We start from the raw sequence: 16,148 nt of genomic DNA on the forward strand, positions 1-16,148 counted from the left end.
ACCTCTTCTTATCTTCTTGAGAAATTTTTGCTTTTGGAGCCAGTACTCTTTCATCTCAGAAACTGAGATGCATTTGTCTCAGTCTATGTTTTCCCCCAGCAATTACATGCTTTGAACTGATTTTAATTCTGTTTGCCAGATCACCATGTTTTTCCAACATTCCTCCTCATTCTGCTATATATCAGTCTCTGTACTTTAAAGCATGGAGATGAGAATTCATTTTTGGGTGAATGCAACATTTAAAATAGTTTCTATAAAAGCACCAGCAACCTCTGTCTGTCAGACAGACATTTATTTTCTAGTAAGCTCTGGGCCATAAAATCTATTCAGAGTCCAGAGAGAAAAATACAGTACATTTTGGGGGGGGTGCTGATTTTCTGGCCTCCTCGATTGTGAGCCCTTTATGGATACACAAACAATCATGAAGACAGCTTAGCAAGGGTGTTGCTAGAATGCCTGCAGCAACAGTATACTGAGTTAAATAGCTTGTATTTATACAGAGCTGTTCTGTCTCCAAGGTTTTCAAAGAACTCCATAGTCTTTTATAATTTCTAAATAAACTGTATTCCTTTGTAGTTATTTTTTCAGAATTTGTCACTCTGTTTTTTGAGGCAAAAGAAACGTTAATGTGAATCTACATAACTCAAATGATACCTAGAATTTAGCCTGTTGTTTCCAAGTCCTGCTGGAATCAAAAGTAAACTTGAACTGGCTGTTATGAATAACCATACTGTTCAATAGCAGGAAGAATAATGCTCTTAAATGGCAGAGAGGAAAAGAATGCTTCACACTAAAATTGTTCTTTGAAAAAGCCCCAGTGTTGTTTTTGACTCTGGTGCTGACAGCAAGAAAATTTCTTCTGAAACTTTTTAGCTTGTCTCTGAAAAATCCCTTCTGCCTCTGGAATGAGAGCACAGGCTTTGACCACACATGCATTTGAGAAAACGAAACAAAAACGTCCCCAACATTTACACACTTAAATCCCATTCCTTTGCAATTGACTATGCACAATTTTAGGAGCACTACATGAATGTCAGTTGCCATGAGTGACTGAATCAAATTTGACCCTACCTTCCCTCCAAATAGACTATGTTGTAATTGTTCAGTTATTTATTAATGTTAGTCTTCTAGGTGTTCATTCTGGTTTTATTCACCTCATTCTGCTGGCGGAACTTTGTTCAGAGTGTAGCCTTGAGATCCTCCCTTATCTCCAAATTTCCCAAAACTTCTAGTTGGGAATACTACCACTGTGTAATATCTATAAATACATTGATATGCACAAATTACAAGGATCACAATGCAACGATCTAGTTAAGCCAAGCCAGAGAGAGAATTATTTTGCTGTTCATGAAGAGCAGTTCCACAAAGCAATATCAAGAATGGTGGAAAGAGTATCTGACCCAGTGAAGATCAGATGGAGTTTTTCCTCCAGAGAACTTGGGTAGCATGTCAAATCATACAGATGCATTTATATGCAGCACATATCATCTCTCTGTGTGCACTTTTTAAAGCAGTAAAATATTTATGCTTTTTGTAGCTGTTTACCCATACTTCCTGGCAGGGAAATACTATTATTATGAAGAAAGTGTCACTTAATGAAGTCAGAATGGTGCAATTCCACAAAAATAGTTTAAGTTGGAATTTCAAAGTGACACCTGGGATTTGCTCAAACCAACCTCTGAAGTCATCAGTGAAGCCAGCCTATGCAATTACATACGAACTTACAGAGGAGCTTCACTAAGTTACCAGCATATTGTGCTGTCAATGTAGGAAAGCTCTTGTTATGCCACATTTGGAACAGCGTATTCTGTTCAGCACATCACAACTCTTAAGTGCTGGGACATTTTCTTCCACATTAAGCTTCTTTCATGTATATAAATTTATGTAAAATATGATGCAATACAATGTATCCACAGTTAGGAGTTACACGACTTTCATATTGTTTCAGCTTCATCCTTACACAAGAATTTAAGAGTTGTTCACAGAACCATGAGCAGATCCTGAGTCCAAAAGTCATACTGCCATATTTGTCCAACTTCCAGCCACAAGACATACAACTAAGACACAGTAGGGTGCTGCAAGCCCAAATTCACTAAACCTTATGTAACCTTTACTACTTAAATTCAAGACATATTTTCATTTACTACCTAAAGTAGAGATGAGTTCTCTTTAATGAATTTTATAAAGAATTTTGGTGAAGACCAAAACAACCCAATCTACCTAAAAGAAAGTAGTTTTCCATTGTACTTGATTTTATCAACTTAACATGTAACTTCAATTGCAAAATTCACATACTTCTCACATTGTCTTTCTGAAAAGAGAGATTAGTCTCATTTTCTTATGCTCCCTTCTTCGTTGGGATAACTTCAGACTTGGGATAACAGACACATGCCTTATTTACTTCACATAATAAAATTCCTGTTGTAGGTAAAGTACACTTGAGTTTTTCTTCTGCTTTCAGTGCATTCTGTGGTTGCCTCAGTAATAATTAATACATTTTCTCAATGTGCTTCCAAAACAGGGAAGCAGCTGCATCATCATTGTGCTTATGAGGAACTGTACCCTGGTGAGAGAGTGTACAAAATTGTCCTCCACATGCAGGCAACACCAGACAACTGATTTCAGAAGCAGAAATTTCACTACTTTCAAAATATGCACAACGCCACTAAACACTAGCCCACAGACATCTCAGGCTGAAAAATGAAGTGTGTATTTAAATGCATTTTCTGAAGAACCGTATAGCAACCAGAAGTGGATAGAGTAAATCTGAGAACTTCCTAGCCTCTTCCTGCTGTAAAAAGCAGTTCTCACAATAACTATGTTGAAAGGAATTCCAGACTACATTTAGAATTTGTTTACTATCATACACATTTTAGACCAATAGAAACCACACAAAATGCCTTTAACTAATTTTGTTCAGCACTGCATTTATAAATCCAGGGACAGAAACACTGATATATAGAGGATTCATGCTCAGATGACTAGTGGATACTATTCAACAGTGCTATTAAGGGATTAGTGGGACGTGTCTGAGATAGATGTACCTGAATTACTAAAAAAAAAAATCTTCCAACTGTTTTATGGACGACCAGATTGAAACTAGAATTTTATAGCTGACATTTCTGTGCTGCTGCCATTGCTACTATTAGAGAACGTTTCACTCTGAGGTTCCAGACATTTAGGCAGATTACAGGTGAAGTGTATGTACTTTTAAGCAAATAAAAGATCCCTTGAGAATTACTCAGATTTTGTATCCCACAGGACAAAATTCAAAATGCTTGACAGCAGCAATGCTACCTGTTACTGGCAGGTACTCCATTTCGCATCCCAGGGTGACTTTAAATGCAACCCCAGTGGCTTGCTGAATCTTCAAGCTCTATTGATGTGATCCATAACCTTACAGTAAAAGTCAGCTCAAAAGCCAAAAGAATAAACTATTTACTGTTTTTAATCAGAGTACTATACTGCATGTTCTGAACATTATCAGAGAAGTGAAACTGCTTACAAATGCACCAGAGTAAAAATTCCAGAAGGCATCTTGAATTAATTTTAATTGAAAAATGTTTAATGTGATTTAACTTTAATGTTTTTTACCCCAGTATATCCAAAAGCTCATCTGACAACACTGTGATAGGGCATTTAAAAATTACTGACTTCCTATAAATCAGAAGATGCTCAGAAGCACCTGGTCATGTTTGATAGTTTTCTTCCCAGTGCACCAGTATCCCACATCTCACTTGTTTCTGTCAGGAAGACCTGTCTCTAAAGGTAACAAAATACTGACACTTGCTCCAGTTTCAAAATACCCATTTTGTATCACTGGATTGAAACAATCTATAGAAGTCCAGAAAAATCAAAACCAACTACCGCTACAGCTAGAGAAGTAAGTTTATTCTATGGGGTACATTTTTCACAATTGCCAGTCTCTGGCACAGCGTTAATATTTTGAAGTAAAGTGCATAGAAATGCTCATAAAAACCCAACAGAATGAGTAGCTTTGCACTCCATGTTAATTGATAGCTATGAATTCTTGGGCAATGCTACCAAGTATTATCTCGCTACTATTTCTTCTCATCTTTAAAAAAACTTTATTTAATGTTACCACCAAAAAAACAAAAAAAAAAACCAAAACAAAACAAAAAAAAAAGAAAAAAGAAAAAACAGGAAAAAAAAGTTGTGAAGCATTCTGTACTAACTTTCTGGCTTCTGCTTTAAAATAAAATCATTACGTTTTCCCCTCCTCTTCTTTTCCAAGTATCTCCACATGGCCATTACCAATTCCTCTGCTCAATGAAGTAAGAGGCTATCCCATTAAATAAGATTATACATTTAAGACCAATAACAAAACACCATGAGATCATCAGCCACTCTCATAAATGAACCAGACAATGAACACCAACCATAAGCATGAAATAATTCACAGGGTCCATTCCTGATCAAGACAAGACTAAGAACTGCATATTCATGGTTATCACAGAACACTGACACAAAGTTTCACATCCTAATCTTACCTCACCGCAGTTAATTCAAACATCCCTAACATTAAAATACCAACAGCTGAAATTTAGAACTCAGTTTTTATGAAAACAAGCAGTCTTCTAATCTTCAAGTTCATCCCAGCACCTCCAGAAACCAGAAAACCCAAACAGATATGGCTGGCCAAGTTCTAGGTCTCCAGCTCAAGCTAGGAGTACATAATCCTTGGACTCTAGCAACATAGAGCTTGAACTGCACTCTGCACTAGCAGATATCTAAACTGCTTCATCAGAAGTTGCTGTCACTGACCCCCACCTCACAAATGTAGGAAACAGGTGAAACAGGTAATGGGACTGGTTTTTAGGCTGACAGAGAGCTCAGAATCAGAAATTTTGACACCATCCAAATTGCTTGCATTTTACCTCTGAGTCAACGCTTAAGTCATGGCTGACCTTATCACGCCACAGAAACTCTTTTTACTAGTTGTCCTCTGGCTGTTTTAGGACTCAAAAGCTTTTCAGTAAGGGTAGAATGTTTTACTAATGCACTGCTCAATAAGGGGCTTCTTAGAATTTGATAAAAACCACTCCAGTCTTCAGCTCCTGGTTTTCCTTCTCCTAGTCATATCCCTCAGAGCACTGTAAGCAACAGTGGGGCTCAAATAAGCTAAAAAGAGCTAAAAGCACTGGCTCCCTCATCTTACAGCTGCATGGAGTCTTTTCCTTATGCTACCATAGAAGAAAAAAAAACCTCTCAGAATCCATTCATTTAGTGGCAGCTTGATACCTGTGAGTACCACTGAGTGTATTGACAGTGGAATGACTTAAGCAGCCTGAAAAACAGAGCCAAAAGGAAAGATGAATTTTTTTTTTTTTGGTCAGAATCCAACCTGAAAGTGTTACTCCAAATACTGGAGAACTATAAAACCTGGAATTTGTAAACTCTGACTAGTAAGAGTCACAAGAGGTGGTCACAATCCAATCCTGGTGGCCATTTTAACTGAAGGAAAACAACTGCTGACTGGAAAAAAAGAAGTATTATCTTATTTACAAAAGAGACTACTGCTTGATGTTGCCAGTGTGACTAAAAAAAAATAAATCTTTCTGAAACTTCTAAGAAAGGGAGATAGTGAAAATGTTAACTGAAAGACCTCCAGCTACCCACTGTTCTTCCCATTAGAGCCAATAGACTCATTTACCATCAACAAACTTACAGTTGAAGAAAAGGAAGCAGGGAGTTGTATTTAAGTGTAAATGGACACACCACAAAGATGTGCAATGCAGAAATGCAAATATACACAAAGGAACTCTAAGTAAAGATTTAGAAGGAAAGGCTCTTCCCCAAAACCTCAGCAAAACATAATTCTTTGTGCTACAGCAAAGGAAGTCTGTCAGGAGACTGCAAGTACCTTAAGGTCTCAATGTTAATCAGTCCATTATTCAGCTGCAGGAACTTTTCTCCAAATCAAGCCAGCAGACGTTCTGTAATACCTAACCCATAATTCATCAAGCTCTTAATCTTCTAAGCCAAAACTTGTCCTCAAGCTCTGCACACAACGGGGCATGAGCCAAGGCCACAAGCTGGGCACCTACACAACCTTTTTTTTTATAAATATGAAGCAGAAACTCTCAGGCAGCTCCATACTGTGCAGAAGTTCATAAACACGTAATAAATTAAATATAGAGAAAATAGTCACCAGTGAGACCACAGTCCTGAACTCCAGCTTTCCAAAAAGATATCCATCATACTGACACTGACTACACTCAGAGATGTGCCTATTCCAACAAAGCATTTACAAAGCACCCTTTTCTGAAGAAAAAACTATTATCTAGAAATAACATGATAAATTTTCAACAGTGAATCAAGTTCAATTTTTTTTCTCATCCACAAAATCTGTTTTGTTTCTCCACAACATTCAGAATATTGAAGCATCTGCTAATCAAAGAATTCTCACGTAGAGTTGTTTTAACCTTTCTCTGCCTTCAAGTGTTACTGGAGAAAATTTCAAGATCTCAAAAAACCGAGTAGTGGGAGCTTTGTGGGGAGGAGAGAAGGGAGTGTGCTTTTTGTACTCACATCGCAAAGGGGATGCAGGTTGATCCTGGCCCAGCCTCAGTGGTAATGAGCCCTCAGTGGACTGCTCTCCTGAAATCACTTTTTTTACTGGATAGTATTTGGGCTTAATCACATATTCCTGTGTTTGGCCATGATGAAGATTCATCATTAATGTCTGAGATGAAAGGGGTATCATCCTGTTTTGGAAAGAGATAGAAAAGACAGAACAATGTAAGAATTAATAAATTCTACTTAGTAACTACTTGTAAAAAAATTGAAGACAAATTCAACTGTACTTTAAATTTTCAAAATACATTTTGGGAAACATACAACCTTAGAAGTAAGCACCTAATTTTCCAAGCATTTAGCACCCTCATTGTCTTGTCAGCTCAAACTCCTAAGAAAGAAAGACTACAGGGATTATATAACTTTCTTTTTGACATGGCAAGAGAAATATCATGGACAGCTCAGAAAACAGGGAGGAACAGGGAAAAGCTCTGATCAAAATGAGCTGCAGCTCAAATTTGTTAACACACAGAGCTTTCCAGACAGGTCAGAGAAGCAGTAAAGCATTCAAACCTTATTCCATTTATTACAACTCTCATTCCATACAAGATATATTAAGTAGAACCTAAACCCATCTGATTTTCCCCAGCAGTAAAGCATTCAAACCTTATTCCATTTATTACAACTCTCATTCCATGCAAGATATATTCTGTTCCCAGAAATCATTTCCTTCTTCACCATAACCCTCCAACAAAAGAGCAAAGCACTGCTCCTCTTCCCCTTTTTCAGATGTTTCCCACCTAATCACAAGGTTTGTGTCCCAGAGTCACATTACTTTGCCCATCCACTTTCTCTTTGCCTGCACTTGAACATCTCTGACAAATGTCCCATAACCACAATAGTCCCATAACCACATGGCCTCCCTTAACACAAAAACCATTTTCCCTTCCTGCTAAAGAAGAAAATTCCTCCAAGCTCAGGATTCCCTCACTGCTAATCCTGACTCATATAGCTAGATTCCTCCCTATGACCTCAGCTTTCCACTGCACAAGGCCTTACCAACTTTCAATAACAATTTCCTCCTCTCCCTATCAAAAAGCCCAAGGTTACTTAGCAGCCATCAGCAGTAGGAATAATTTATTCACTAACAAACTGGCCTTCACTCTTCCAGCAATTTAAAAGGCAGCAGATTGGGCAGCTCTTAGCTATGTGCAATGAAACCAAAAGCTGCTTTGGGGCCCCAAGGCTGAAGAATCCCACCACCTAGCAAGTAATAACACACTTTCAAGTAACAAACCTACTAATAACACGCCTTCAAGTAGTCCTAGCTAGTGCAGATCAGATCGTAAAAACACACTCCTTGAAAGTAGAATAATTTACTAACCTAATAACAGTGGCTATATCAAGACTACATTGTCCTTTGCTCAAATGAAGGCATACAGAGTGGGATGCTGGAAGCCTGCTTTACTTCATTCTCTACTGAGAGTCTGTAACTAGTTCGGTATTCAAAAATGGAAAAATGGGAAAAAAGTTATGAGATTTGAAACAACCATCCCTCAGAGCCACAGTTCTGCAGGGTAAATAACCTCTGAGAATAAGTCATGAACCCTATATTCAAAAGGACAGCTGAGCAGCACTTCCTCACAGAGGTGAGACTGCAGAGCTTCAGCTAAGAACTTATATGACTACAGCATTATTTTCTGACATGTGGAGCCTGAGCCAGCCCCTATCTCCAAAGCAATGCCTAACTCCTTGGTCATGTTATTCAAGATGCTTAGTAACTGCTGTAGCAAATGGATTTGTGGTTAGAACAAACAATGGGGTTTTGTCCTACACAGATGCTCTTTTTCTCAAGCTGATCCAAGTTAACAAGAGCATGCATTAATAGTGACATTCTAAACCTCCGACAGAGAATAGAAACATAACTGCTCAGGCTGTCTCCTAGTCAATAGCTCTAATACACTACTTACACAGTCTCATTACATTCAGTAGAAGTCCTTTTGCCAGACTAAGAGAAAATACTGGATTTTCTAGGTTGTCCTTAGGGTTCCTACCAGAAGAGCAAAAGAGAGCCTTCACTGGTATTGGAGGTCAGGCTTGGAATTCAACACAGTCAGACAAGAAGTATGAGTGGGAACCCTCACAGCCTGAGATAAAGCTGTAGTCATTGCCTGCAGTACTGCTTACATATGAATTTAACTTCTTTGAAGAATCACTGCAATCACTCCTGAACAACTTATCTTTTTCTAATGGACCCCATTTGATGTCCTATAAGGACATCCATTTCTGGTTTTGCACATAGAAGAGTGCCTATACTGAATGTAGAAGTGGGACTTGACAGCAGAGACCAAAATACTAGGTACAGATGCTGCCATTTAAGTGGCTGAGTGTTTTCTGTTAAGGTTTAAATCAGTTGCAAAGTATTACAGAATCCCAGAATGGTTAAGGTTGGAAGGGACCACTGGTGGGGTCAAAGTCTGCTCAAGCAGAGTCTTCCTAATGACCTCTGATTAGCAGTACCCTAATTACCCTTGCTGCCCTCTGCTCAAACCCAGTGCTGGAGGTCCACATCTCCCTTGTCCTGAGGAGCCCAGGGCTGCACTCAGCACTCCAGATGTGCCTCACAAAGGCTGGGCAGAGGGGCAGGATCACTTCCCTGACCTACTGACAATGCTCTTCCTAATGCACCCCAGGACACCATTGGCCACAAGGGCTCACTGCTGGCTCATGGATGGCTACACCAGGACCCCCAGGCCCTTCTCCACAGAGCTGCTTTCCAGCAGGTCAGACCCCAGCCTGTGCTGGTACAAGACCCTTCATTTGCCTATGAACTTCAGACAGTTCTTCTCTGCCCATCCTCCAGCCTGTCAGGATCTTTCTCTACAGCATTCTGAGGTATCAGCCAGAGACATCTTCTCAGTTTTGTGTCACCAGTAAACTTGCTGAGGAGGCATCTACCCCTTCATCCAGTTCATTGATGAATGAGTGAACAATATGGGGCCTGGTCAAATGTTCTGCCATTCAGACAGTTCACAAACTACCTCACTGTCAACTCCTCCAGCCTGTACCTCCTAGTTTGCCTATGAGGATGTTGTGAGAGACAGTGTCAAAGAGTGAAGTCCAGGTAGAAAACATTCACTTCTCTCCCCTCATCCATCCAGGTAGTTTTGTCACTGTAGAAGACAACTGGGTTGGTCGAGTGTGGTTTACCTTTAGTGAATCCACGCTGAGTACTCCTGGAAACTTTCTGGTCTTCCACATACTTAAAGACGGCCTCCAGAACAAGGCACTTCATTACATTTCCAGAGATTGAGGTGAGGCAGCAGTTGCCTGGGTACTCCTTCTCACCCTTTTTGAAGGCTGGGGTGACACTTGCTTTCCTCTAGTCCTCAAGCACCGCTTCTGACTGCTATGACCTTTCAAAGATGACCATAAGTGGCCTAGCTATGATGTCTGCCAAATCTCTCAGCCCTCATGGATGCATCACATCATGGCCCATGACCCATGGATGTCAGGCTTGCCTAGGTGATCTCTAACCCAGCCCTCCCTGACGAAGCAGAAGTCTTCCTTCCACCATTCCTTTCCTCTGGTGTCCCAGGTCAGAGATTCCTAAGGGCTGGTCTTGTCAGTGAAGACTGATGGACAGAAGACATTCAGTAATTCTGCCTTCTTTGCATTCTCTGTTACCAGAGTCCCCACTTCATTTAGAAACAGGCCCACATTTTTCTTAATTTCCCAATTGTTACTGATGTTATCCTTGGACAGGTTTTTAATTCCAGATGGGCCTCAGCCTTCCTTGTTGCATTTTTGCATACTCTGACAGCACCTCTATTTATATCTTAAGTGTTCTGTCCCTGCTTCCTTCTCCTGTGTATCTCTCACTTGTGCTTGGGTATTGACAGGAGTGCCATGTTCATCCACACAGGTCTCTAGCCTACTTTTCTCGATTTATTTCTCATGAGGATACACCACTTTTGAGCCTGAAAAAAATAATCCTTGAATACTGACCAGCTGTCTTGGATCGTTCTTCTCTGAAGGCACATTGCAATGATATTTGTCAAGAAAAAGTCTCTGAATAGGCTAAAATTAACACTCTGGAAGTCCAGGGTTGCAATCTCAATTGCTGCCCCTCTTCCTTCATGTAAGATACTGAGTTCCACAATGTCCTGGTCACTGTAGCCAAGGCTGCCCCAATCTTCACATGTTCAACAGGGCCTTCCTTGTTTGTTCATACTAGGTCCTTTTAGTTTTATTTACCCTTTATCTTTCCACCCATCCCATCACACTGAAGCTCAACTGTCAGCCTACAAAAGTCCATCATAACACTTGAAATTATTTAAAAAATGTTTAAGAATAATGTAAAAAAACCAACAACAAACCATGCCACACCAAAACCATGAACACCCTATGTTGGAGGCTAAAATCTTAGCCACTAGAATTTACAAAGATTGCCTTTTCCATCCTGCTCAGGTATTATAATTTTCTTCCTTAATTTAGTTTGCATTAAATATTAATGTTCTAAATTACTGCAAAGACAGCTTTGTTTTCCAAGAGAGGCTTACTCAGTACTACACTGGAAAGCTGTAAACTTTATTAATCCAATTCTTTAAAAGAAAACACCTCCACATGATGTGCAAGTTGTTAATTTTTGTTTCAATGCAGACTAAACTGCCTAATCTAAATCACCAAGTTATCTGCTTACAATAATCACATGAAACCAAAGTTAAGACTAGTCTAAATTGTTTTTCTTAAATACTTATGCTCAGTTTGGATGAACTTGGCATATAACTGACACTAACTTAATAAACTTGACAAAAACTTTCCATTGCTGAAGCGTACACCAGGCAGATAAACAAATGTCTAACTGCACCTTCAACAAACAAACAATATGATAAATACTAATAAGGATACAAGACCACTACAGAGGAAGAAGAAACATTTTTAGCTATCATGCAAAGAAATGTCTCTTGCTTGATAAACCAGAGAAAGAATGTGATGTATTAGAATAACTCTGGCAAGCAGAAATAAGATCGACAACATTTGGCATGAAAAGTACTGTCTAGAGTAAACTAAGACAAATCTCACTCAGGTTGCTTTCTTTATTTTATTTACTGTAAGCCTGATGCTCCCATGCCTGGCTCCTAGCTAGCAATATTTCAGAAAATATGAATTGTTAACACTACTGCTTCATGCAAACATAGAAATTTAATTCCTTCTTCATTACCTCCTCCCAAAGTCACAATGAAAAAGCAAAAGGAGAAGAAAACCAGTATTTTCTAAAACTATGAGATAGTAAAGAAAATATGCAGGCCAGTTCAAAAGGCATGGAAATAGAACTAACATCCTACCCCCCCATAAATTGTTAAAATTCAGTTGCTAGTTCAGCCTGACCTTTGCCAGCTGTTTCCTCCTTACACTGCTTCTCTGATATATATACATATATATAGATGATTTTTTTTAAGATACATGAAAAAGTTTAACTTCCCAGCTTATGATGAACAGATGAGATTTCTCCAAAGCCCTTTACAATATCATACCCATCATGAATCAAGGATGACCTATTTCAGAAGGTCCTACCAGTAACCAAAGATGAAAGGGATAAGCATTCAGTTTTTCTTTATTTTCACCATTGCAGAAGACCTACAAAAATTGATTTTATGTGCAAAAATCTATTTTTAGCACATATTTAAAAGTCCTCTCCCTGAAATACAGTGCAAGCACTGCAAAACAAGCACAGAGACCTGCCCGTCTTACAATAACAACCCCACAATGTTGCATTAATATCTTCTTTATAAAACTGCCTTGATTTATATCTTTGCAATACATTTTTTTTCCAGGCAAAATTTTGCAAAGATAGTAGTTTGGAGATAACGAAATAGTTTTCAAATAATACCATCAAGTTATTAATTCCTACTTTTTTTTACCACCTTAAAGAGTTAGAACATTATTTACAATATAAAAATATCTTCTTCAATTATCATCAAATTGATTTGGTTTGTAAATGAGTTAATACAACAAATACAACAAATTTTAATAGAGATATTTAATCTACGCCAAGATAAAAAGGAATTCAAAGTTGTTTATAAAGGTTCACACAAATGTGAAACATTAACCTTCATCCCCAAGTACCAGTTTTGTCCCTCTTAGATGTAATTTCTGTAGTAAAAGCTTGTCCAAGACACTTTCAGGGATTATCTAACTCCTAAGTGTTTGCTCATAAAGCTAGCCCTGTATTTGCAGGCTCAACTGAATTGTTCATTGGCTGGATCCCATTTGCCAGCATAACCTGGTGTAAGAGCTGAACTAAAGCTCTGTGAAAAAAACCTCTCTGAAAAGAGCCCAGTTATGACTCCATTGATGCACCTCATTTTTCACATACAACATAAACTGAAATGTGCAGATTACGAACATTCTTCCAGGTCTCTAAAGAAATACACTGAGATTTCCAGAATCATAAGCAATGATTGGTTTCCTAGATGTCAAAAAGCAGAAAGAGCTCTTAAGGCAAGAGAAATGTATCTGTTGGTTAAATATTCAGGTGCAGAGCAACAATACAGATGCTCGGTCACAGGAGCTGAAGGGAGCTACACTTCTTGCAAGTTATGCAGCAGCAGGCAAGCATTCCTCATGTAACACAGCATTCAAAGACTAAACTTGAAGAATATTCCTTCTCTAAAAACTTAAACTATAAATGGCAATTTTATCAGTAAAAAAAAGGCAACGTTTGCCTACTGCATATTTTCATTAAAAGAGGTATAAAAAGTTTGCCCCACCCTACTCCCAAAGTGCCATCAAGATACAAGTGACGCAAATTTTTAGAAATCTTTTTATAGTATTAAGTCTTAAGTATCCTAAACCACCATTAAAGAAACAGTATGCATGAAAGCTAGAAAAGGCAGAGACAATGATGAACACAAACCAGCTGAGTCTAAGTCTCACAGTAACAGCACTTCACAAACTTCCCTTTTCACCATGTGCCAAATGAACAACTAGGAGTCACAAATTATTTGTTACCTCATGCATACTTTCACTAACACTTAAGCAATGAAGCTCTTCACAAATCCAGACAAATTAATTTGCCATCTGGATTATTCTATATAGATTTCCAGCCATACATGTATCTTCAACTTTCCAGACACCTCTTATCAGTAAAGTTCAAGGAGGCAAAAAAGTAGAAACTCCACAACAGAAAACCTGCATGTGTTGCTGACTTGTTGTTGCTCCTCTGCTTTTATTGGTTAACTCTTCATTTTGGGCTTTTTTCTTGTTGTTTTCCAGGACGCTACATTGATAATCCTACAGTCAGGTAAGATTTTGTCACTATCAAACTCAGCTTTTAAAGGAGTGGCTGCTAATGTCACCAACACCCGCAGTAAGAAATTGCCCTTCAAGCATACACTATGTTGCAGCAATGAGTCAAGATGAAATTTGCTAGTTAGCAGAGACTTAACCACAGCACTGCACTCTGTCAGTTCAATACACTGTCTTCAGTAAATTAATGTATGTTTTTCCCTTTCCTGTTTTACATTATATTTTCCACAGAAAATTGTGTTTGTTTCCACAGTACTAGTGGCATGTTACATTGACACAGGCTCATAAAAAAATTACTCGGATAAAGACATTAACTAGTGATAGTTTCTCATCTGTCAACCCATGAGACAGACTTTGGTATTAGAAAAGCATGTCGAAATGACAACTAAAAATAGAAACAAATTCCCACAATGGATGTTATACAATAAAGGCAAGTGAGCACAGCAGCTGCGCACAGTACTAGTGGCATGTTACATTGACACAGGCTCATAAAAAAATTACTCGGATCAAGACATATTAACTAGTGATAGTTTCTCAACTGTCAACCCATAAGACAGACTTTGGTATTAGAAAAGCATGTTGAAATGACAACTAAAAATAGAAACAAACTCCCACAATGCATGTTATACAATAAAGGCAAGCGAGCACAGCAGCTGCAAAGCAAAACCACACATCACTAATCCACTCAAATCCTTGAGCACGTTAAACAAGAGACAAAGGAGACAAAGAGCCCAGTAGTTTGATATAATCTATTTGAAATTTGAAAAAAATGTTGAAGATTTCTATTACAAGAGATTACTAAGAAATATTAGATTATTAACAGTGCTGTAAGCTTAAAACGGGCAAATATATGGAACATAACATTCATTTTTTGAAAATATTTCTTTATAATATATCCTTTTGAAGTTTATTAACATATACATGGTTTGATAATACCTCAGTTCAGGTTAATAAGTAACTTAAAACTATATGCACTTTTGTTACAGTAGCTCAGAAAACCCTCAATTATTATTTTGTCTTCCAGACTAGCAATTACAGTCACACAAGATAAATACTCTCTGGGAATACACTTAGATCCTTGTCTGCATTAAGCAGAAATCTGTCATTTAGGAATATAATACCTAAATAAAAGTAAAAATGATAGTAAAGAACTGAAAACCCTGGCCTATCTTTGATATTCTGACAGGTTAATTCATTATTACAAAAAACATTAATGCAAAGAGCAAGTAACTAAGTTTTTGCAAAGATGAAGATGGATTAGAAAAAATTACAAAAAACATTAATGCAAAGAGCAAGTAACTACCCCATCAAGCTTTTGCAAAAATGAAGATGGATTAGCAAAAACTGTTTTCTCACTACTGCTTGTTATGTCTGGAAGATGTTTTACAAGTATGATCTTAATAGTATAAACAGTTTCTCAGAAGGAGTCAGATATAAAGGAACACATCATAGGTTTATAACCTTTTTATAAATTAGACCTATGGACAAGTGGGAAAATATACAAACCTCCAAGACAATGGTGGCTAGACAAGAAGAGATGAAGACTCTGAGTGCCTGGATTGCAGAGGAAATTGAGCACTGATGAACAGGACAGTGTGCATCAGAAGCAACCAGCAGTGTCACACACACAAGTGATGCCTGCCACAACTGCAGCCAAACAACCAAGAGACTCCCCCATCAGCCCAGTGAAAGCTTCCAGCATACAGAACTGAATTAAAAGACAAAACTCAAAGCATTACTAAGGTGCAAAGAGCTGAGACAAAATAACAAGGAAGGCTTTTAAAGGCATTGATATTCACAAAGCTAAGGGTGTCCAGAAAGAGCACAGGTAGGCAAAAGCCAGACTCTGACTCCAGAGAAAATTCTTTAGGGACTACACGAGAAAAAGACACAAAATAACCCTAATAAAAAATTACCTGCAGTAAGTTCTAGACTAAATAAATACTTTTTCCACATAATGCATAATCAGAACTATGACAAGCTATAATTATTATTGCTTTCAAGAATGCCAATGTAATGGTTGATGAGAACACCTCAAATTTGATTGAGATCACAGAAAAAGAAAATCAGAAATCCTTATGCTTAAGGATATCAGTTTCCTAAATCATAAAAAATGTAAACAGACCTTACTTTTCTCCTGCTAAAGAAGTGCCAGGTGTGCAAGTTGGATCACTTTATCCCTCTGTAATACATACTGATTTCTTACATAAGCAACTACAAGCAGATGTATACAATACTGACTTTGCCCAAGTACTATACACAAGAAGTGCTCATAGGAGAACAAGTTATGTCTTCATGTT

General features: G+C 38.1%; 1 protein-coding gene across 7 annotated transcripts in view; it reads right to left on the reverse strand.

The window, feature by feature from the left end:
• LTBP1 (latent transforming growth factor beta binding protein 1) overlaps nt 1-16,148 on the reverse strand; it is a 187,177-nt gene that overhangs the window by 132,610 nt on the left and 38,419 nt on the right. For all 7 annotated transcript variants that reach the window (XM_039719007.1, XM_039719008.1, XM_039719006.1 and 4 more), the window contains exon 4: nt 6,553-6,728. In XM_039719007.1, coding sequence (XP_039574941.1) covers nt 6,553-6,728 — 176 coding nt within the window. The remainder of the gene's footprint in view (nt 1-6,552; nt 6,729-16,148) is intronic.

Source organism: Passer montanus, unplaced genomic scaffold (assembly GCF_014805655.1).
Source record: "Passer montanus isolate IOZ18808 unplaced genomic scaffold, ASM1480565v1 scaffold40, whole genome shotgun sequence".
Lineage (NCBI taxonomy): Eukaryota > Metazoa > Chordata > Aves > Passeriformes > Passeridae > Passer > Passer montanus.